Source organism: Ambystoma mexicanum, chromosome 9 (genome assembly GCF_040938575.1).
Source record: "Ambystoma mexicanum isolate Mex_15411 chromosome 9, UKY_AmexF1_1, whole genome shotgun sequence".
In the NCBI taxonomy this organism is placed as follows: domain Eukaryota; kingdom Metazoa; phylum Chordata; class Amphibia; order Caudata; family Ambystomatidae; genus Ambystoma; species Ambystoma mexicanum.
This window is the reverse complement of record NC_090931.1, coordinates 600,851,362-600,873,419: the sequence shown is the minus strand read 5'-3', so window position 1 is coordinate 600,873,419 and position 22,058 is coordinate 600,851,362. Positions and strand designations below refer to the sequence as shown.

The window sequence follows — 22,058 nt, the reverse complement described above, 5'->3', positions numbered from 1 at the left end:
CAGTTCGACATCAGAAATACACCTAACTAGGAGGCAGTCCGAGCCCTACGAAGAGAGGAGCCTTATGCTCAAAAGTACCTGCACGCGCTTATGCCAATGGACAAAATAGGGTCTCTTCAAGGGTCTCAGGCAGTTCAGGAAGGTGACTGGAGTGAAGAACAAGTCCCCACTACTCAAGCAAGGCCTCCACTTGTGGGCCGAGGCAGAGTGAGAGTGCGGGATAGAGTCGCGATTTCGCAACAGCGGTAAAAAAGAAACGGGCTCCTGCGCGAGGGGCCACCGGTTGGGGTATGGACTACTCACCGGTCCCCGACGCAGGCAGACCCAGACTTCTCCAGTTCAGTTCACGTTGCTGGCAGGTTCAGATGCGATACTCGGGACATCTCGACACCATGTAGATTCCGTGTAGCAGGATGCAGGGTCGAGGGTGTCCCAAATGCAGCGAACATGCACAGGTTGTTACCACAGCAGGGCAACACGGCAACCGCGTTTACTCTGGTCTGGGCGCGCTAGTCTTACTTCAGGCCTGGGAATGCCAAGTGTACGGAATTCGGTGTGAGGGTGCCGTGGACGCAGAGCAAGCAGTAGACTAAGTTTCGAGGGCTTCCCCAAAACGGCGGCGGTGACAGAGAAAAACATCCTGCGTAAACTGGTCAGCCCACTGGTTGGCCCAGGGACACTTCCGAAGAGGCTTACTTGCAGGGTTTGATGAAGGTGCCGGGAATAGTTGATCCCACTATTCCAGTGGGTTGAAGCGCCTTTGCAGACCTTCTAGGTCGATCAGATGCAGAGGGTTCTCGCAGGATGAAAGTGGCTCAGGGTGCCAAACCTTCAGCAGGTCACCAGCGGTTCCTCGACTCGGCTTCTTGTTGCAAGATACTTGCCTCCTTATCCCTTGTTCGGTGTGAACTCAGGAGATCGACATGGTAGTGGTGTTTCCAGCCTCCTCTTATCCAAAGTTCCCTTTGCGCCAAAACGGAGAGGATTCAATGGGAGATCTGCTCACAAACACTCACACCATACGTGGACCTATCACGGACCACGGCGGTCCCAGGTATTCAGGACACTCCAGATTCTCTGGCACCCAGGATGTGTATTGGGAGCAGACATCCCAGCCCACGTCATGGAGGCACACACAAGGCATGCAGAAGTCCGCGAAAGCGTTGGGTTTTGTGGGAAAGTGCATGACCAAATAAGGACGGACCTGGGTCGGCTCGACCTGGGGAAGGTGAAGGGGCAAGACGGTCCGGACAAAGAACCTCGTGACATCGCCATTTTGGAGCCAGGCCAAGTATTCATGCCAAACGCGGTAAGCGTGGATAACATGGCAAAAAAGGGTTCAAAACACAAGAGAAATGATAGCTGCCACCAGTCCTGTCCGTGACACACTTGCACAGTTCATAAGTCCAGCGAGAGTTTCTAGGGCCCTTGGAATGACTAGAGACCGAAGAGTGCGGTAAATTAGGTTACTGTGCACTCTTGTTTCATGTTGCACAAAAGTTGCAACATGAGGAAAGGACTAAGGGAAACGAAGTCTCCCAGTACTGACTGTCTTAAGGGCATGTTGGTTTCCCCGTAAGAATTGAGCGAAAGCCCAGAGGAGTGCGGCGGAAGGCTGCGCTTCTCTGGCAAAGTTTAGATCCGGGTGTAAAACAGCAGCAAAAAGTTTGGGGGTTGACACATGGAGGGAAAATTACATACTATTATGAAATCTTTCCTAACACCTGGAAACACTTTCTGCTGTATATGCGCCATGCAAATGCTCAATAAATAAAAAATAAACACTAGGTACATTGAGCTATCTGAAGAAGAGCCAGTATTGTAATTGTGCAGATTTAGAGTTCCAAATGAGAAGCAAAAAACAGTTTCATTTAATTTGTGAGGGCTTGGTAATGTTTGTGGTGCAGGGGCTCAGTTGAAAATAATTGGGAAACTGTAAGGATTAGATCGTGATATGCTCAGTTTGCTCTGAAAGAAAGGATCAGTGAGTTGTCAGGTCCCTTCCTTTCTTGATATGGTGTGGTTTATCTTTTGTAACATTTGATCTGTAAATGTTTAAATAGCTAATGACATTTCTGGTCCTTAATCTCGCCTCAGCCAGGCTCCTGCACAAGCCCAGCTAAGGAGTCATTAACACTGGCTTTCTTTGTAATCGTGGCTGCCAAGTGTACACTGGCCTGCCAGAGATAAAAACCAGCGAGGGTGCTGCTGTCGCCTTGTGTTGGATAAAAGCGATTAAGCTGGATGTATGGAGAGACTTTAGCTCGGCCTGTAGAGGCACTGTAGCCAAACATTCCCTGGAGTTGCAGCATGCGCTACTTGCCCCTTCTCAGAATACCACTGCAGGCCACAAGACAGCAACAGGAGGGTTGTGGTATGATGCAGGGCCACAGGGTATACAAATTGCAGAGCGTGCAGCTGTGTTTGGATGCCCCTGTAGTTAATATATGCTAAACCCCTGAAGCTCATGTTTCTTCCTGTGGTTGGCTCAACACCACAATGGCTAATGCCAGCTCTTGCAGATGAGTGCACCATGTGGAGCAGGCCATCACTTTGCACTGGGGTTCTGCACCCTTTCTCGCTCCAGATGTGTTGGACTACAACTCCCATTAACCCTAGCCATCATTGAACATTTTCCGATTTACAAAATCCACATTAAAATTAATGGAGAGTGGCATTCTCTTGGCATCTTGTCCACTCTGCTGGACTACTGTTGCTTATTTGTTGGTCTGTTTGGGTGCCTTGAGACATTTGGGGGTGTGGCGCCATATAAAAAAATTAAAATAAATATCAGCAAAGCATCACCTGTTGAAAACTGTTTGGAGGATACAAAATGTGATGGGTGCCTCGCTGCTGCTCCGCCTGCTTTTCACTGGGCAGTTCAGACTGATGTGCTCTGCCTTGTGTGGGTGGCGGGAATGTTCCCTGGCTCGCACTGGGTAGGGTAATGATTGGTGCTTGGAGGTTTGATGGCACTCCTCCCTTTCTGGCCGAGATTCCTGGACTGCCACTGAATGCATGTGTTACTTGCAAGACGTATTGGAAGCGCGCATGGCGTTACGGCGTGATCGCTTTCTAGTACGGGACGTGCTTTTGGCACTCTGTTGCAATTGCCAGGCTCAGTTGTTTTTAGGAGAGTCGGCTGAGCTGGCCGAACTGGCCGAGCTGACCCTTACAGCATTTACATCCTATGCTGTGGTCCAGTCCATCGGTTTCGTGCACTGGAAAGGATGTGAGCATGGGCAGTCTCCAGTTTTTCATGCCAAAATCCTCATTTCCAAAAACGCTCTTGGATCACTGCCATGTACACACTGAAATGGCGGCTGCCTACAAACATGGCGGACGTTGTTATCATGAATCCCCAAGGGGGCTGTATAGAATCTGGAGGCGCAACCATACCTCCACCTGCCTTGTGATGCGGGAAGAGAGCATAGGATGTCCCAGTCGGGTCAGTGAAGGAAATCCTGACCAATATGGCTCTGCTGTGCAAACATATTCAGAGCGTTTCTGTCGGTGCGTGTGCTGCATCTGGGCTATTTGCCTGGTAGATCAATATGAGCCTGTTTGACTCTTCAGATTCTGCTCGCCAAAAATCCCCATCCAAACACGAGACCTTTTCCATCACAAGGTCCACGGCTCTGAAACTGCCTTCCTCGAGGATATCACCAGGCCCCGTCCTTAGCTGGACTGAAGATGTGGCCCATGGCCGCCCATTGGTCGGTCTACTGTTTCACCTTGATTTCGGTTTCTTTGATTTGAGTTTTTTAAGATTGTTTGGGCAGCTGCGAGCTGTTACCTACAAGGCAGGAGGCGGAGTAGATTGACCGAACTAAGGAAAACATTTCATGCTATGTGCTTTCCTTTTCATGCTAAAGATTTTAATAACACGGCTTACTGTGGAGTACATACTTTCCAAAGCAGAGCGAGCCCTTGTATCCAAGCAATGGATGTGCCCTGCGGATTTTAAGGAATAATTCCCTTGCAACAAAAGCTTCACAACACCTACCAGAAAATGTGAGCAAGGCTCCAGATAAGATTTTGAGGTGTGAGTCTTTCAGACCCTAATTTTGAATGATTGCCTTAAAGGATTTTTCAGGGAGTAAAAAAGGTAGTTCATATTCGACTTGAGTATTTTTATGCAAGGAAACAATTTCATTTTAAAAACCTATATATTTTTGTTGTAGCACCTACTTTCCTTTTGCCTATTTATCATGAAGTAATGGATTTGTTTTTTTATTGGCCATCTTTGGATCAACTGGAACTCCTCTTTGCACTGCTGATGCTTCTGATTTGAACACATCAGTGCAGACAGTGACAAATCAACTCCCGGGGCACCAGTGGTCCAAGGATGACTATCTGTTTCTAAACCATCAATCAGCTCCACACCTCTAGTACACCAGAAGGGATCTGAACAGATTGGAAACACAAGTCAATTATAAACCTCCTTGTTCAATTTTGGTAACGTGGACGGAAAGGCAGGCTTATCTCCGAAAAGTCATGGATCGGTGGTTAGTTGCAACCCAGTGAAAACACAATGGGACTGTCGAATGAAGGTTGCATAAAAAGGTCTACTTTATTATCACAACAGACCGTTCTAGCACATTATGAAATACAACCCACCCTGTATAGGAATGCAGAGGACAGTTTCAAAGAAGGAAAAAGGATGCACTCAGGATACTGACATGAGGGTAGTCGCTATAGTAATTAGTCACAATAGTTCAAGGATACTTGGCTTCAACACAAAGGGAGAATTGGGTCGTAAAATATCACAAGGGGACTTCGGAGAAGGTCCAGGGGGACAGAACCACAATGTACCTTTTGCTTGTAGAAGTTCTTGGTGCTCGACAGTGTAGTTGGTTTCAGGGTGCTTTGCAGCTTCTAAGACAGAGTTAAAGATGGGAGACAGCTGAGGGTATCAAGCGGCAGGCAATTCGGCAAGCAAGGCTGAATGGACGGCTGCATGCTGGCCTACTCTGCGGCTCGGGGTCAGGAATTGTTGTCTGTGCTGGTCAGCATTTCTGAAGCACTATTTGAGGTGTTTCGGATGGCTTTAGCGACTGCGGCCTGAAAACATTCAGCCGTGCAGTCGGTTGCAGCTCGAGGGGTTAGACTGGCTCAAAATATGTCCTTTAAGGCAGATGTTGGTAGATGCTTGTCTATGCACTCCTCCTAGTTTCTTCACTGGACTTGTGTTGTCCTTTAAGGCGGACGGCCCAAAGCTGAGGAGAGTTTGCAGGAAGCTGCTGTGTCCTTGGTTTGGTGCAGAGACTCTCTGGCACTTCCCACTTAGGAGGCTTGCTGCAGAGCCTGGCAGGGCATGCTTTGTGCTGGCTGGGTACCGTTTCTGGAGCTGCTATAGGGTCTTCTTGATTCAGTATCTCCCTCTGTTTCCTGGGAGATGTTTAGGGCAGGGATCTTGCTTCCCTCTTGGAGGTCCTGGCCTTCCTTCACTGGCAGAAGATGTAAGGTAGACTGTACCTTCAGCCAGGGTCCAATGCTGAGCTCTTCTTGCTACTCGTTGTGAAGTCTTCAGATGATCTCGCCCAAAAGAGGGCTCCGCCCTCTTTTAAAGCCAAATGGGCCACAGTGATTGGTGTAGGCTAAGCCTACCTTAATTCACCAATCCTGGACCCCCACCAACAATCTCCTGTATCCATGAGGTCATAACCAGAGTGCTTTGCAACAGAAAAGGTAAAGCAGTGAAAACAAGTAATACCAAGTCCCACCCTTCTTCCTGTCTGTCGTGGATCAAAGGGTCTCTCTGGTTAATGCAGCTCTCTGTGGTTCCTCATTAAAGCGGCAGGTCACCCATGAAGCTGCGGTGGATACAGAATTTCTGGGGCCGTCAATCGACATATTCATACTTTCTGAATGGGGTCCCCCTGCAGGGATTCCTACTGTAATAAACACAGTCCCAGACATGACATTTCACTGTCCATTCATACTAAGGGCAGCAGCTGGCTTCAGGTTGACGCCATGCACATCAAAGGTTGTTGGGATTTCCTTTCTACCTCTGCAGCCAGGAACCATGTGGGCCTGTTTAAAGTACTCTGTATGTTAATTATTACCACCATTTGTAGGGCTCACAAAGGGACAAGGTGGATCCATAGTTAATTAGGCTGGCCATAGCAGGAGGAAAGTTTGTCCCTCCCCCTTCTGAGATGCATTGTGTACGCCACCTGTTAGATTCCAACTAAATATGAAAGGGGGGATTGCACCTGTAGGCTGTGTCCACCCAGAGCACACATGTTAGTGGATGTTCTGCTGTGAGCATAGGAAAATGTGTGCAGATTTGCCCCACGCATTTTCTTGAGGTTGAGCTACCATCATTCAATTTCATATAACAATTAAAAAAAGCCCAGGTGAGCGCATGCCCACCTCGCTGATGGTCGAATTCCTCACACAGACACCTACTTATCTCCGATTTCTTTTGTTGGGAGTAGTTGCCTAGACTTGGGGTATGACATAATCTAGTAAACTGCTTAAAGATGAATGCTGGCCAAAGTCCTGCACGCCCCCGGTACAGTAGCTCAAACTGGTCTTTGTCAATACATTTTTCACATACCTTTGTTTTTTTTGTACAGGCTCATTGGTCAGGCTATGTTCACTCTTTATTGCACTTTGTATGTAGGTCCGGACTCTATGTAGTGGTTGTCATAAGAAATGCATGCTTCATGGAGATCCTAACCAACTTTAGGGCTAGAGGGTAAGGTGGGACTCCTCCAAGGGATGTATTGCTATTCTGCGAGTGGTCCTAACCGCTCCACACAGACAGGTCTTCCTATTTAGTCTTGCGAACACCAGCAAGTATATGGTGGGTTTGTAAAAGCTTGAAAACACACTTCCACTTGCAATGTGAAAGTAAAATAAGACATTTCAGCTGTCGCGCATTCCACATTGGCACCCAGTAGCTATCACCGGAAGTTCGCTTCAATTTCAGAGCCACATGAGCAATGTATTGTGGGTATGCAAATTCGCTCAAATGCAAGCTTTTTGCTCCTGAAATGCGCCTTTTGTCTCATAGGCAGTACTATTTAATAGTGTTTTCAAACCAAGGCACAGAGCTCTCAAAGATTCAGATACTTTTGTACACATTTCACCCTTATTAGGGATCGTCAGTGCAGTATAGTCTGACATCCTTGGGGTTTGAGGATTCGGGTGGGACAAGCAAACACATCAAAGCTATGGTGGGTTAAAAAAAGCGTGGCGTTTGCTTAACATGCTCCAATCGCAAGGGTGTCAAACTATACTGCACTGATGATCTCCAATAAGGGTGAAATGCTTATGTAGTTTCCTTGCTACTGTCCACCTCTGGCCTAGCCACTGCCAGTTCACTACACTTCATGGCCCCAAAAAGGTAAATAAAAATGGTTCTCCAGAATAACACCACTTTAGAGGCATCCCTGCACACTTCATGTAGGCTATGCAAGAGCCCTTCCAGAAGGTATCTGGTCTTTGCATCGAATACTATTGCATCTAATGCCATTCCATCGAAATTTTTCCATCTAAAAGATTTTCATCAAATGCATGTTTTTGGGGGGTAAAGGGTTCATTTTTGTTCAGGTGCATTTTAAAGGGTAAAAAAACGGGGGTTGCCGGCACATTTGGTTGTGGGCCCCAAAACTACGAAAGTCAGATGGGAATGGTGTCCTCTCCTGACAAACCCTTTCCCACTGTAAATGATACCAAGCATCTGCAGGATCATTCTTGCACCCTTCAGTATATTTCACAGGGAAGTTGGTGTTCTTTGGAAAGTGTAAACAATGCCTTTTACACTCGGTGCAGGTGGGCAACAAGCAGACTGTTTACCCTGCACCTGTACAATGGGCCCGCTGTCAGACCAAAACACTATCCTTTTTGGCCAACTGATTTCCTGCCCCCAAATGGTGACCTCTACTAGGAAGCGGAAATAGATGGAGGTAATTAATTCTGACTTGTTTCTCTTCCAGCCATCCATCTTTCAGACCAACCCATGGCACACCTTTTGTGTCCTAACAGTGCCACCAAAGCCACTGCCATTCTGATGCCCCTCTACAGGGACACCCCTTTGAAATTGCCCAAAACCCCATCCCCCTGAAACTTACGACATGACTGCAACCTGCTATGTCTGCCTCCACAAGAAGGCCCTTACGCCTTTGACTGGAAGCGTGGCCGCTGCTGCATCGAAATGAAAGGTACAGTACATTCCTCCCTGGCTAAATGGCGACTCACATAATTCCTTTCTGGGAATGACTGGTGGTGTGATTTGGAACCAGGCCCTCCCAAGGACACTTTCAGATTTTGTGATGGTGGGACTGCAAATGGCCCTGCCACTCTGCCCAACCTGCACGCTTTGGATATGTTCCTGTGCCACCATAGGTACCACTCCTGCTAACTTAAAGATCTTAGTCTAAGAGGCAACGAGGGGCCGTTTTTATAAGAAATCGCAAAGCCGTGCGTGAAAACATTCAGCAAGAATGTTGCTTTCATGCACGCTCAACCTTGTTTGGATGGTGTGCCAGTGCACCAGTCCACTCTTTCCCACTGCTTTGTATGCCACTTCTTTCCTGTGTGACTAGCAGTTGGTTACTTGTCTTCCTTAGGGGCAAGAAGTAGTGATACAAATGAGTGAGGAGCGAACAGTGGAGTAGGGTGGGCCATTTGGCAGTAAGGGATGATCTACAAGCAACCAGGGGAGGAACAAATTGTCAGGTCTCAGATTAGATGGGGTGCTTGTGTGTTGACCTAGATCCCCTGCCACCCAGCTATAGGGACGCACAATTGCCACCACTTTTATTGTATCTTTCCCTCTTGTTTGCTTAGCCCCTTCCTTCTCCTCATTTGCCACTTCAATCAACTGCTCCAGAAAGCTTTACAGCTGCTTTTTAAGTGGCTTATCCTCACCTGGTCCCCTTCTTCACTGCTGCTCTCCTCTGTTTCTCTTTACTGGCCTAAAGTCTGGATTCAGGCTGCTCTTCCTTTTGCTTCTCAAACCTCTATAAAAGCCTTTCAATGCAACCCGCCAACCTCTCATTTTTACTCCCTCTTTCTGGTTAATTTGCCTCATACACTTTTGATATTGACATGGTGCAAGCAATCGTGGCACTGCCGCTGGGGGATTCTGCAACAGGCACTCCTATACAGGTATGTTAACATAAGCAAGCATTTCCCCTCCCTACTGTCCATGCATCCTTCCCTTTTCTTCTTGTCTGTGGACGTGGTCTCATTCACAGAGGGGCAGTTCCTCCTCTTCTTCGCTGACCCTCACTTTTCCTTCTTACAATCCTCTCTGCTACCGCTTTTTCTTTCCCTCCTACTTCCTGACCGTCCTTTCACTTTCTTCTTTTTCCCTCGTCTCCTGCCCCTTTACCCTTCTTCAGAATGCCTGCTTCTTCCCCATGTCTCCCTTCACTATCCTGCCCGCCTCTCTGTTCGACTGAGTTTCTTCATCAGTCTCTCACTCGCTCTCTGCCTGTTTTCTTTTTTCGCTCCTGCTTCCTCTCCCAAACTTTTTCCTTGTACTTCCCTACCTCCAAGCTTGCATCACTTTGTTCCCTTTTTCTTTTTGGCTGCTGTTTTCTGTTCCTTTATTCCTTCCCAGCCTACTCTTTTCCCTTTTCTCGCTGTGCCAGTGCCAGCCATCCAACTCTGCCTTGCTCAACATCTTTTTTTTTTTTATAACACATTTTACTATGGTTTGAAAGACATGTAACAAAACAAAACCAGAGCATCAGCATGATTGACATAGTCCAAAAAATCCGGATACACAAAACGCAAGGGACACCTAAAGCAAAGATACGTACAGTTCCCACCACCCATCTGCTCCTGAAGTGGGTTCCCACTACAAAGCATTCTCCCATTTATGCCATATCTTCTGGAATTTAGTCGGGCATCCCCATGCATTGTACACTCTCCTTTCATACAACATCCAAATACCCATGTCTGATACCCATTTGCTATATCTAAGCGTATCCGGCTTCCCCAACATCATAGCTTTGTTCCTTTTAACCAAGATCGCAGCCGGGGATAGCAGTCATTTTTCAGAACGACCATAGGAGTGAGTACCCCAAATTCCCAACATCAATTTGGGTTCAGCAGGCACTGGCACCCACATAACCATTGCCAACTTTTCTATAGCCCGCTGCCAAAAGCAGCGTATCTACGGCATTCCCATATGATATGGAAAAAAGGCCGCCTGCTCGGTCGCATCTCAAGCATTGCTTATGAGCGGCTCGGCCACACCTAAAGTGTGCAGTATTTTAAGCCCCACTCAACATCTTGATCTCCAGCTTGTTGAATTCTTCTCTAGTTCTCGCTTATTCCCTACTGCTACTTATCTCGCCCACCCCCCACCAACTCATCCCCTCCCTGCTCTACATTTGCTGCACTCTCTTCTGCCTGTTCAGTCCCCTCCCAAGCAATGGCTTTAATGTTTTTACAGACTAGGTGGCACAGTGTGCTCTCTTAGAGGCGACTTCCTTACCTAAAGAGAGGTGGCCCACACGTTCAGCCTTTCACTTTTAGATAATTAGAAGGAGCATTACAAGGAGAGCTGGACACATTAGTCGGCCAGTTTTACTATATTTATATTTAAAGAATCGGATTGATTTGTTAAAGTGAACCACTCCATTATGAATGGAAGCGATTCAATGATGAAGGCAATTTCTCTTTTCTCCATCTTAAACCAGCAGATACCCCTTCGCCAATTTGCTTTGTTGCAAAAGTGCAACGTTTTTTAAATGTTAAACCACGTTTCGCAAAGACCAGGAAAAAGCTTGTATTCGTCACTAATCGCAAGCTTTCATAGTGACCTCGCTTGATCATTCTTTAAGGAAAATCAACAACCTCCGATATTAATTCCTCCGTTCAGGGTGCTCTTTAGGAGGTGAAATGCCTTCTCCTTAATTTGCATTTCGTTGCAACACTGCCCACTAAACCGACATCAGTAGCACCCGAAAGGAAAGGCGCTCAATAATGCGAATACTTGTTTTTGCACGTTTATTTCCATGAGGGAGGCTGATTTTATCTGAGGTGGTGTGATGCCCACCCCATGTCTGTAAATCGACTTTTTCGTCCTGCTTTCTCGATCCTTTTTATTGTAGCTCTATGCACCAGCACAGCTGCGTGCCTGCACTTATCTCGCATTTAGTTATATGAAGACCAAGTCCCCTCTCCACCCGCACCGCCCCCAGCGTAAGTCTCTGACCTGGGGGTCGACGCATGTACTTTGAAGTTTCCAGGACAGAGCTGGCATCGCCCACTTCTGCCGTGACCCTGAGGCGTGCCCAGTGCCACCTTACCTAGAACAAACTCACCATGTGTATAATGGTGGTGAATGTGGTAAACTGCAGTGCCCGTTGAGGATCCAAGTTGCACAACTTTTTTGCGTGCTTGGTGGCGCTCATTGTTGCCACCTAAAAGTGGATGAATCCGCCAGGCGTAGCGAGTACTAAAGTATCAAAGGAAGACAAATGCGCGGTTCAATTAAGATGAGCGCCGCTTGTTGACCAAATAAAAGTTTACACGGAAGCGGAAGTGGGAGTGTGGCGCTGCCCGATGACAGGCACGCGGCGGCGTGACGTTGCACGCCGTCGCGTGCAGTTTAAATAAACGGGGCGTTTCCCGGTTGCATCAGAGCGACCGGGAAGCCCGAACCAAGACAGACGTGTCGGTCTGTGTTCTTGGGGCCAGGGCTTGCGGCGAAGCGCGCGGGGGGCGTGTCAGGCTGAGAGGTCCTGTATCCGCGGAAGCTGCTGAACCCCCGACAATCCCCCTGAGATGTATTTCCCAGAACTAGTTTTCAATTCAGCTCTGTAAACTACACCCCAAAGGGAAAGGGGGAATGGGATAACAAAACAACTCCAGGCAGACTGCGTCAAGGCTAATCAGTGCTGAACCTGCAGAGGATAAAGAATAGCATATACACTTCCTTAATTCACTTACTTAACCTTATGAATGGGAAGACATTAATCCTTAACTAATAATTAAGAATCATACCTGGTTCTTCTCTTGAAATTTCTTAGAGAAGCGGATAAGAAGCTGAAAATCTCTTACTTGAGATACTTGAAATTTCACAGCATCTTCTTACATTAGGCAAACTGGAAGTCTTAGTTCTTTGTTTGTCTTTTTTCCAACATGCACTGGTAGTACAATTAGATTGTCTTTAAAATATTCTTTCTTGTCATTTCAAAACTTTTCAAACTATTTATAATTATCTTGAGTCTTTGAATCCTTGAAGAAAGAGGAAACACGTGCTAAATGCACACGCAGGTTATTTCCATTTAAATTATCGATGAACTTCACATAGAAATCTTCCTGGTTGAAGAACACGCGCAAACGGATGAAGACGCGCGATCAAAATAATCCACACGCGCAAAAAATCCACACGCGCAATAATCCACACGCGCTATAATCCACACGCGCAATAGTCCACACGCGCAATACTGTTCTCCTGCGAGACACGCGAAATAAATACACCCGCGCTATTGAGTTCAAACGCGACGAAGTGATTCTCACGCGCAAAATCACTCGCGCTGGAAAAAACACACGCGATCCTTGTTCCATACGCGACGAATTTATACTCACACGAAGAAACACTCGCGCTAGGAAATACACGCGCACTCACATGGCACGCGACGAACAGATACTCGCGCTTTGAACACCCGCGCTAAAAATCACCCGCGCTTTGTATTTCACACGCGCTTTGTAGTTCTCACGCAGCGTATAGTTTCTCGCGCTAAGGATCACCCGCGCTATGAAATCGCACGCGCTCTTTAGTTCACACGCAGCGTATAGCTTTTCACGCAAAGGATCACCCGCGCTAAAAATCACGCGCGCGTTTAAAATTGCACGAGACCAACATCTACTCGCGCTCGGAATACACACGCTAGAAAGCACGCGCTCACTTGAATTCGCACGCGACAGTCAAAATCTCGCGCTAAGGAACTACGCACTGGAAACACAAGCGCACTCCGGGAGTTCAATAGTTTTAGTAGAAACACTACTTAACGAATTTTCAAGGAGAATGTTATTAAGATGAACAGATTTACAGTAAAAATAAAGTCACTTATCTCCTGAGCGAATTCACAAAGATTTCCTGCTTTTCCTATCTTCAAAAAACGAATTCCTGCCAGCTGATGACTTCTCCTGTAACCCCCAAGAAAGTAGCCGCTCAACTGCTGAGATCTGAAGGATAAAATCCACCAGGCCTAAGACTAAAGCAGGAGCAGCCACTAAACACGTCCTCTCAGATGGGGTTTTGATGATGAAAGGCACATAGTGACAGTTTAGAATGTTCATTGTTGTTCAGCATTGTCTTCTAGCCAATCAGAGCTGTCACTGTGAGGCTCCATCTTGCCTTGGGTCAGAACCAGGATTCTGAATCGGCAAGTTAAGGCCTAACCAACTATAATGGAAAACTTCCCACCCACACAAAGCTAATCTGAAAAGGATAAATAATAAAAAGGAAACTTGAATAAGAGAAGGAAACCTGACAGGGCGCCAGTCACCCTCAACAGTGGCGACGAGTGGGGGAAACGATGCCCGGGCCCGGCGGTGACAATTTGAACAATTTTTCTCACCGGAACGAGGTCGAAGGACAGACTTCGTTTCATGCCGCGGGTAATGCGTTTGCCCACGCGGCTGGCGGCCATTTTGTGCAACGGCTGTGGGACTTCAAGGAGCTCCGGTTTGGGCCCTGAAACGACCCCAGGCCTAATTTTTGGACATTTCAGTAGCTAACAGCTACATCTACACGGAGGTGTGCATGTTTGGTGCATTAACTTAATTTTGGGTTTACTACGTCGAGTGGAAGCTAGGAGAAGGTCTATCTTGACTGGGCCTGCTGCATCCAGTCACTATCTTGCTACCAATTTTTGGAAAACCGAAAGGCATCCTGCTTTTTCGTCCCCGTCATCATCATCCTGGTGAACCCATATATCTTTATCATCTTCATCATCACAGAGGTGGCAGGACTCACTGCATCCTGGGGTGGTCCATGCTGAGAGTCACTGTGGGCTGAAGACTTGAGTTGCGGCCCCGATCAGCCTCATGGGGGTGCCTGTGCGCTCAAGCTCATGAGTGACACCGAAGACCAGGACGGAGCACACGGTCTGGCGGCGCAGTTTCATCCTCGTGCACCAGTGGCCCCGCAGGGTCTTCTACCCCCAATGCAGCAACCATCAGCTCCAGGAGACGGTCAGGCGGCGGTTCCCACCCTTCAGCCCCCAGTTCAACCTGCTGTTGCTCCTGGTGCTCAGCAGGCAGCGCCTGCCATGGCGCAGGTGCGTGCGCATGCTGCCCTGCAGCCCATCCCCGAATTTGATGTGTCGGGCCCACCATCCAGCCTGGGGCCCCGATGGAGAAGGTGGGTGGACCGCCTGGACATGTATTTCAGGGCTGCGCAAGTAGTTGATGATGACACCAGGCTGGCCACAATGTTGTACTCGGCAGGGCCCTCTGTCCAGGAGATTTTCGAATCATTGCCACAAGGGAATGGAACCTATGATCATGCAAAGGCCGCCCTCCAGGCATACTTTTTACCCCTGGCCAACGCGGACTATGAGCGATTCGTGATGCTCTCTGCCAAGCAAAAGGATGATGAGACTCTGGACACGTTATACGGGCGCCTGAGGCGTCTGTCGCTCGCCTGCGCCTGGGGCGATGCGGAGGACATGATCAGGACCATGCTCATCCAGGCGTGCTCATCAGGCAAGCTCAGGCGCCAAATGCTGAGGGAGCCGGGAATAACGCTCCAGCACATCCTTGAGCTGGGAAGGAGCCATGAGGTGTCAGAGGCGAGAGCGGCAAGAATGGAAGCCGGGTCACGCCCCATAAAGACTGAAGAGATCTGCGCGAGGGGGAAGAGGTGCTAGGAGGTATGGCGGTGGCACACGGGACAGAGCTGGGAGGGCAGGAGAGATTTGCCAAAAATGCGGATACGACCTGCCTCACCCAGCGGAGTGCCCTGCAGCTGGAAAGACATGTGGACGATGCGGCTTGCCAGACCACTTCTCAAGAGTGTGTAGGGCGGCTTTGCCTGTGCTGGTGCCAAGGGGTCAGGGCCGAGCGGTCGCCACTCGCTAGGGTCGGCCGTCCAATGTTGCCCAGGTAGACCAGGGCGAGGAGGAGGCTCAGGCGGAAGAAGCAGAGGAGGAAGATGAAGAGAACATTTTCTTTGTATCAAGTGTGGAGCTCCTAAGAGGCAGAAATCGACGACAACCTAGGTGCGTGGTTGAGGTGAACCAGTCTCCGGTCCCTGTACTCGTGGACACAGGGGCATCGGTGAACGTCATGGCCCGAGAACATTACAATGCCATGGATCGGCCGCCCAGGCTGGTCACGCCAAAGGCCCGCATCTTTGCGTTTGGTGGCGTGGAGCCCATCCCTCTGGACGGGGCCTTTGTGGCAAAAGTGGAACACGATGGCTCCCACATCACAGCCCGCTTCTACGTGATGCCAGTGAGTAAGAACACCTTGCTAAGTTGTGCAGCGGCGGAGGCTCTCGGCATCGTAAGCTTCGCGTACTCCGTCTACCTGGAGGAGATTAATGACTTGCTGGAGAAGCATCAGGCCCTATTCAAGGGGATTGGGCAGATGGTCGGAGAGCCGGTACGGCTGCACATAGACAAGTCGGTACAGCCAGTGGCCCTCAAACATCGGGGGGTACCTTTCCACCTCCGTGAGCAGGTAGATAAAGAACTGGACAGCCTCGTTGATCTAGACATCATCGAGAAGGTGGAGGGACCGACTCCCTGGGTGTCCCCCATAGTGGTGGCAAGGAAACTCAAGCAACCGGGCGCAGTCAGAATCTGCGTAGACATGAGAATCCCCAACAAGGCCATCAGGAGAGAGAGGCACCTCACACCGACACTGGATGACATCATTGCGGAGGTGCAGGGTGCTCGATTCTTCTCGAAGCTAGACCTCCGGGCCGGATATCATCAGGTCGTCCTCCACCCCGACTCAAGGTACATTACCACCTTCACCACGCACCGGGGACTGTATCGCTACAAGAGGTTGAGTTTTGGGGTGTCCTCGGCCACGGAAGTATTCCAGAATATCATTCGGGGTGCCCTGGCCGACCTCGAAGGCGTCCTAAATATAAGCGACGACATTCTGGTCTTCGCGAGGACCGAGGTGCACCACCTGAGGCGTCTGGCAAAAACCTTCGAGAGGCTGCAGTCGCTGGGACTCACACTACATAAGGAGAAGTGCGAATTTCTGCGCCCCTCCCTGGAGTTCTTCGGGTTTGTGTTCAAGGAAAGGGGGGTGTCGCCTGACCCCAGGAAGGTACTGGACATACAGAAGGCCCAACCACCGGAATCCGTGTCGGAGGTGCGAAGCTTTTTGGGCATGGTCATCTACTGTGGCCGGTTCATCAAGAACCTGGCATCTAGGTCTGAGCCCCTCCGAGCCCTGACAAGGAAGGACACTGTCTGGAATTGGGGTCCGCTGGAACAGGCGGCCTTCGATGACATTAGGGGCGCCCTCACGGCCGAGGACACGATGTCATTTTTCAATCCCGCCCTACCATCGGAAATCATCGTCGATGCTAGCCCATTCGGCCTGGGGGCGGTGCTAACTCAGATTGACCGTGATGGCGGCGTCCGGCCAGTCGCATATGCCAGCAAGGCGCTGTCAGACGCCGAACAACGCTACTCGCAGATTGAGCGCGAGGCTCTGGCTGTGCTGTGGGGATGTCGCCATTTCCGGCTCTATGTACTTGGACGCCCGGTGACGGTGGTCACCGACCACAAACCGCTGCTGCCGATCCTAGCGGGGTCGTCATCCAAACCGCCGGCACGCATTGAGAGGTGGATGCTGGCTCTTTTAGAGTATGGGGTGACCCTGGTTTACCGGCCAGGGGTAAACAATGCGGCTGACTATCTGTCCAGACACCCCAGGCCGCCTGGAGAAGGAGTTTGTGACGTCTGTGAGCAGGAAGCGGAGGAGCATGTTCAGGTCGTGGTGGAAGCTGCCACGCCGAATGCCATGCCTCTCCAGGAGCTGGAGGCTGCGGCGGCACAGGATGAGTGCTTCAGAGTATTGAGGCAGTCCATGCAGCAGGGCTCCTGGAAGTCTGCGCTTGAGGCCCTGGCGGGACGCACTCAGGAGACCCGGACGGCTCTTGAACAACTGTGGACGGTTCGTGAGGAACTGTCCTTCTCGGCATCAGGCCTGCTGCTTCGGGGCGACCGGATTGTAGTTCCCCAATCCAAAGTGGGTGAGGTGATCGCGCTGGCACACCGGGGCCACCAAGGGGCCGCCAAGACCAAGGCCCGCCTCCGGATGAAGGTGTGGTTCCCCAAGCTGGAACGCAAGGTGGACGAGTTTGTGGCGGCCTGTGTCTGGTGTCAAGAAGCATCGCCCCTACAGCGGGAACCGGTCATCGAGGCAATGCTGAGAGGGACCCATCCGTGGGAGGTGGTTCATGCCGATTTTGGGTCCACCACCATGGGCACCCACTTCCTGGTCCTGGTAGACGAGTACTCCCGCTACCCCGAGGTGGAGTTCGTCGAGTCCGTGGCGTTTGAACACGTGGTGGCGGTGGAGAAATTGTTTGCAGCTCACGGATTCCCGCACACGCTGTGTTCGGACAATGGGGCGCCTTTTCAGGGTGAACGATTTGCTGAACTGATGGTGAGTTGCGGGGTGGTGCACCGGAAGATCATGCCCCTGTGGCCTCGAGCGAATGGGGAGGCAGAACGCCTGATGAGAACCCTCAATAGGGCATTTGGAATTGCACAAGGCCAGGGGCAGTCCCTACACAGGGCCCTGTACCAGTTCTTGAGAGTATACCGCACCACGCCACATGCGTCCACGGGAGTGACCCCGGCAGAGGCAATGTTCAGGAGATGTCCGCGAGGGCTATTGCCGGAGGTCAGAGAACGGGAGCCTGCGGTCATTGACGATCAACGGGTCGAGATGGACCGGCAAGCAAGGACGGAGCAGGAAAACGTGCGGAGGGGGCTTCGCCCCCAACAGCTGGAGCCGGGCGATGAGGTACTCATTCGCAATCGACACCCGCATGGGAAACTCTCCTTGCCAAATGAGCCTGAGCCGCTGGATGTCGTGGCCGTCCGGGGCTCCATGGTGACGGCGTCGGATGGACGATCGGAAGTAACGCGGAACGTGAGTTTCTTTAAAAAGATCAGAGACCCCAGGACTGACCCACCTCCTGATCCGGACCTGGGAGGAGCCCTGGAGCAAGAGGGAGACCCATCCTGCATGCCGGAGTCCCCGATGCGAGGTCCGCAGGCAGACCGATCACCCGTGCAGGAGGCGAGCAGGAGGTACCCCCAGAGGGCTGGGCAAGGGAAACCAGCTCGCCTCACCGATTACGTGCTGGGACAATTGGCTGAGGATCCAGAGGGTGAGAAAGCCTAGTTAAGGGGACCCGGGTGGATGCTAATAAAGGGGTGCTCATGGGACAGAGTTTGTGTGAGTTGTTTGTGTTGTCCCGTTATTATCATGACTTGTTTCCGTTGCAATGTTTTATAGTTTGCAGTGAAGAGTTAATGATGGTTGTTGGTTCTCCCCGAAAAAGGAGGAGTGTGGCGCTGCCCGATGACGGGCGCGCACGCGGCGGCGTGACGTTGCACGCCGCCGCGTGCAGTTTAAATAAACGGGGCGTTTCCCGGCCGCATCAGAGCGACCGGGAAGCCCGAACCAAGACAGACGTGTCGGTCTGTGTTCTTGGGGCCGGGGCTTGCGGCGAAGCGCGCGCCAGTCACCCTCAACAGGGAGGTGAGGGTCGGGTGCGTGCCGTTGATGCGGTTTCCAAGGTGACCTCGGAACTTCTACTTGTGTTCTGGCAATAGTATCCGGCAACCAGGAAACGATGTCTGCGCGTTCTGCGTTCCCTTTTATGTCACAAAGGTTTTGCCGTGCGCTCATTATGTCAGGAACGTTGCGCTCGCGCTTGACTGCACACATTCCTGGGCCTCCTCAGAGAAAGCCGCCGTGCACTGGAGGTAAAGCATTGTCGCCGATGTTCTCTCCGGGTGATCCAATTTTGTGAAAAGTATTGATTTCATTGCATGTATGTTGCGATATTATTTTAAATGTGTTGGTTTGTGTGCTCATGCGTGTTTATTTGGGTTTCATGGAATGTACTTAAACAATGAGGAATTGCAAGGTTGGAGTCATAGGCTCGGGTGGTGTCGGATGTATAAGCTACCAGTAATAAGGGATTGCCGTAATCGAAAAAGGCCCAGGGGGTATCCCTTGAAAGCAGCTCTCTTCACAAGCGCTTTCCAAACCAAGTTAAGCTCTCTAATTTAATAATAAGGATAGACTGTGCACTTTAAAGAAAAAAATCCAGGCCACATTGCATCGTCTGGATGTGTAGCAATTTCTGTTCCATTAAGAGTTCTCCTGGGTGATATGATGGGGTGGACGGGATGGGTTTCCAGAACCCTCTCCACTATATTACTGCGAGGCGACCTACACCAGCTTTCTCAATAATTACAAATCCGAAATGCTGAACCACTCAATGTAACATGTCATCCCTCTCTTCTTGTCCGCAGATCTTTACTGCACATTGGAAGTCGACTCCTTTGGATATTTCGTCAGCAAAGCCAAGACCCGGGTGTTTCTGGACACGACGGAACCGCAGTGGAATGAAGTGAGTGAGAGAAGGCCAACATTGTACTTGCGTGCCGTCGTCTTGTGCGCAATCGATAGAACAATCAAGACGCAGAGGTTTGAAATCTGCAGCTCTCCAGTTGTGTTGGTCTTCAAGTCCCATGATCCCTCACCATCGACTATTCTGGCTAAGACTGATGGCAGTTGTAGTCCAAAAACATCTGGAGAGCCAAAGGTTGCTCACCCCTGAGCTAGGAGATGAGAATGTAAAGGGAAGCAACGAGGAAGGGATTGCAGGGTGATATGCGATAACATATGCTGTGGGAATTTACGGTGTTTGTGGGAACAAAACCTCAGGAACATAGGCTGATTTGGCAAGCAAGCATTGACAAAGCCAATAGGGGTTGGCTGTGCAGCCTCAAGTACCCTAATAAACTTGATGCCATGACCAAAAGACCTCAGTAAAGTTTAGAACATTATAAGTAATAAGATTTAAGTACTTAAAATAAGTCAGACGCACACTTACAACAAAAAAGTAGAGCAAAAAGAAAATACTGTTCTGTGAAGCCTCACACAGCTGTGACTCGTTCCATTAATTTGTCACGAGAGGCAACTAATTGCAACTAAGGCAGACCCTGAATGGTCTCTTTTCAGCAAACTGGAATGCAGACCTATACAAAAGAAGGATAACTCATCATACACATTTTCCATCGGTCACTTTCCATCTCAAGTGTACTGCTATGTTCCATCTCCTTTCCTCCATACTTTGAAAGATCTGTTACATGGGGTTGAGGATCAGTGCCTTTGTTAAGCACAGAAGCTTTCCCATTAAATTCACCATAAAGCCGGGCTTCAGCTGCCTGATGCATATTTGCCTGTACAAAATGTTGGACAGTGCAGAGGGGTGGTAAAACCAGACTTCCAATTCAGTCTGCAACAGTGCCCCAGCTTACCTTTCTATTTATTTGAATTTATAGAGCATGAAACATTCCACTTACAGTATCTTGAAGCTACTTGAAACAGAGACCACCAACATAATGGTCACCATGGCAGATTACTGGGCAAAACAATTGCGTTTGTGGGGGGGATTGGAACAAAATGACAAATCAGAAACTCTTCTGCTTGGCAGAGACCTTCAAGGGAAAAGACGAACAAGTTCTGTTTTCTATCTATCAAGCAATCGTACTTTATCCGGCACAAAGCCTTAAAGTTTGCATAACATTTTACGAACCCATAGAACACATATCAATTAAAACAGTAAAATTTAGTTAACACAGCTAAACATTATCAATCCACTCTATAAGAATTACAGTATAAAATGGCATGCAAAAAAAAAACACATAAAACACATACAATTGATTGGCCATGATAGTTATAGCAACGTTAAAAAAAACTCTTAAAACCGAAAAACTACACTTCTAAAGGGTAGTGGCCTATCCGCAGCCCTTACAGTACCCTGTTGCCTACCGCCAACAAAAAAATGGGTGCATTGCAAATCTGCTGCTCCTACTACAGTTACGCCGTGATGGCTAGGACTATTATTGCCAAATGATAAACCACGTGCTTTCAGCATCAACAGTTTTATCCTGCAAAGCCATGTTCGATGTATAAAATTGGCCACTGTTAGCACAACATTTCTTTATAAATATAATTGTTCATTTATAACGCGCTTAATACCAGGAGCGGTTTCTAAGCGCAGGATCGGGATTCAAACCTGTGTTGCTCTGCGTTGTCTTGCTTCCAAGACAAACGCGTTGCCCCTGAGCTATCCTTCCTCCCCAACATTCTGCTCTGTATATCCTCTACAAAAAAGAATAGCTTCCTCCGTTAAACGGATGCCTGTTAGCTTTAAGAGAGGTTTTCAAATAAAATGTTCTCGAGTGTTCTTGGCTCTGTACAGATCAACATAAAGTGTACAACAGTTTCCTCACCTGTGTTACACAAACGTCAAATTCCCGTCCTACCATAACTGTTAGGGAGAATACTCACTTATGGCTAATTTCCCTTACTTATAATCCCCCAGCAACTTTGCTAGATCTGAAGGGTTTATTTCTTTTTTACCTGCTAAGAGTGAGACTCTTTTTCCCACTCTTGGGCATCTTTGCTATGTGTGTTCTAGGCTATTTTTGTGTTTAATGCCTATGGGATCTTTTCTCTCACCCATATGAACCATCTTTATGCACATGTTACACAGCACCCTCAGTAGCGACCCCCAAACATAGACTCCATACCCTGGGACTGACTACTGTCTCCCAGGGCATGTAAAGTCCCTGTTGGCTTTACTAGTCAATCTCTATGAACTAAACTAGGACAACCCATCTTAATATGGAAGTACTGGAAGGGGTTAATAGTTGTTCCCCTATGTTCATTTTCGAGAGGGTATCTTAAAGCCCCCCTCTACAAAGTTTCTGGCTGGTGGCAGTGGGTAATACCTTTTTTATATTCGACCGCAAATATTTTCCTATGGGATTTTCCCATTGTTCGAGGCTACC

At 49.2% G+C, this 22,058-nt stretch overlaps 1 protein-coding gene across 6 annotated transcripts in view; it reads left to right on the top strand.

Moving 5' to 3' along the window:
- ABR (ABR activator of RhoGEF and GTPase) overlaps positions 1-22,058 on the top strand; it is a 1,582,060-nt gene that overhangs the window by 1,236,677 nt on the left and 323,325 nt on the right. For all 6 annotated transcript variants that reach the window (XM_069615233.1, XM_069615235.1, XM_069615234.1 and 3 more), the window contains one exon: positions 19,509-19,606. In XM_069615233.1, coding sequence (XP_069471334.1) covers positions 19,509-19,606 — 98 coding nt within the window. The remainder of the gene's footprint in view (positions 1-19,508; positions 19,607-22,058) is intronic.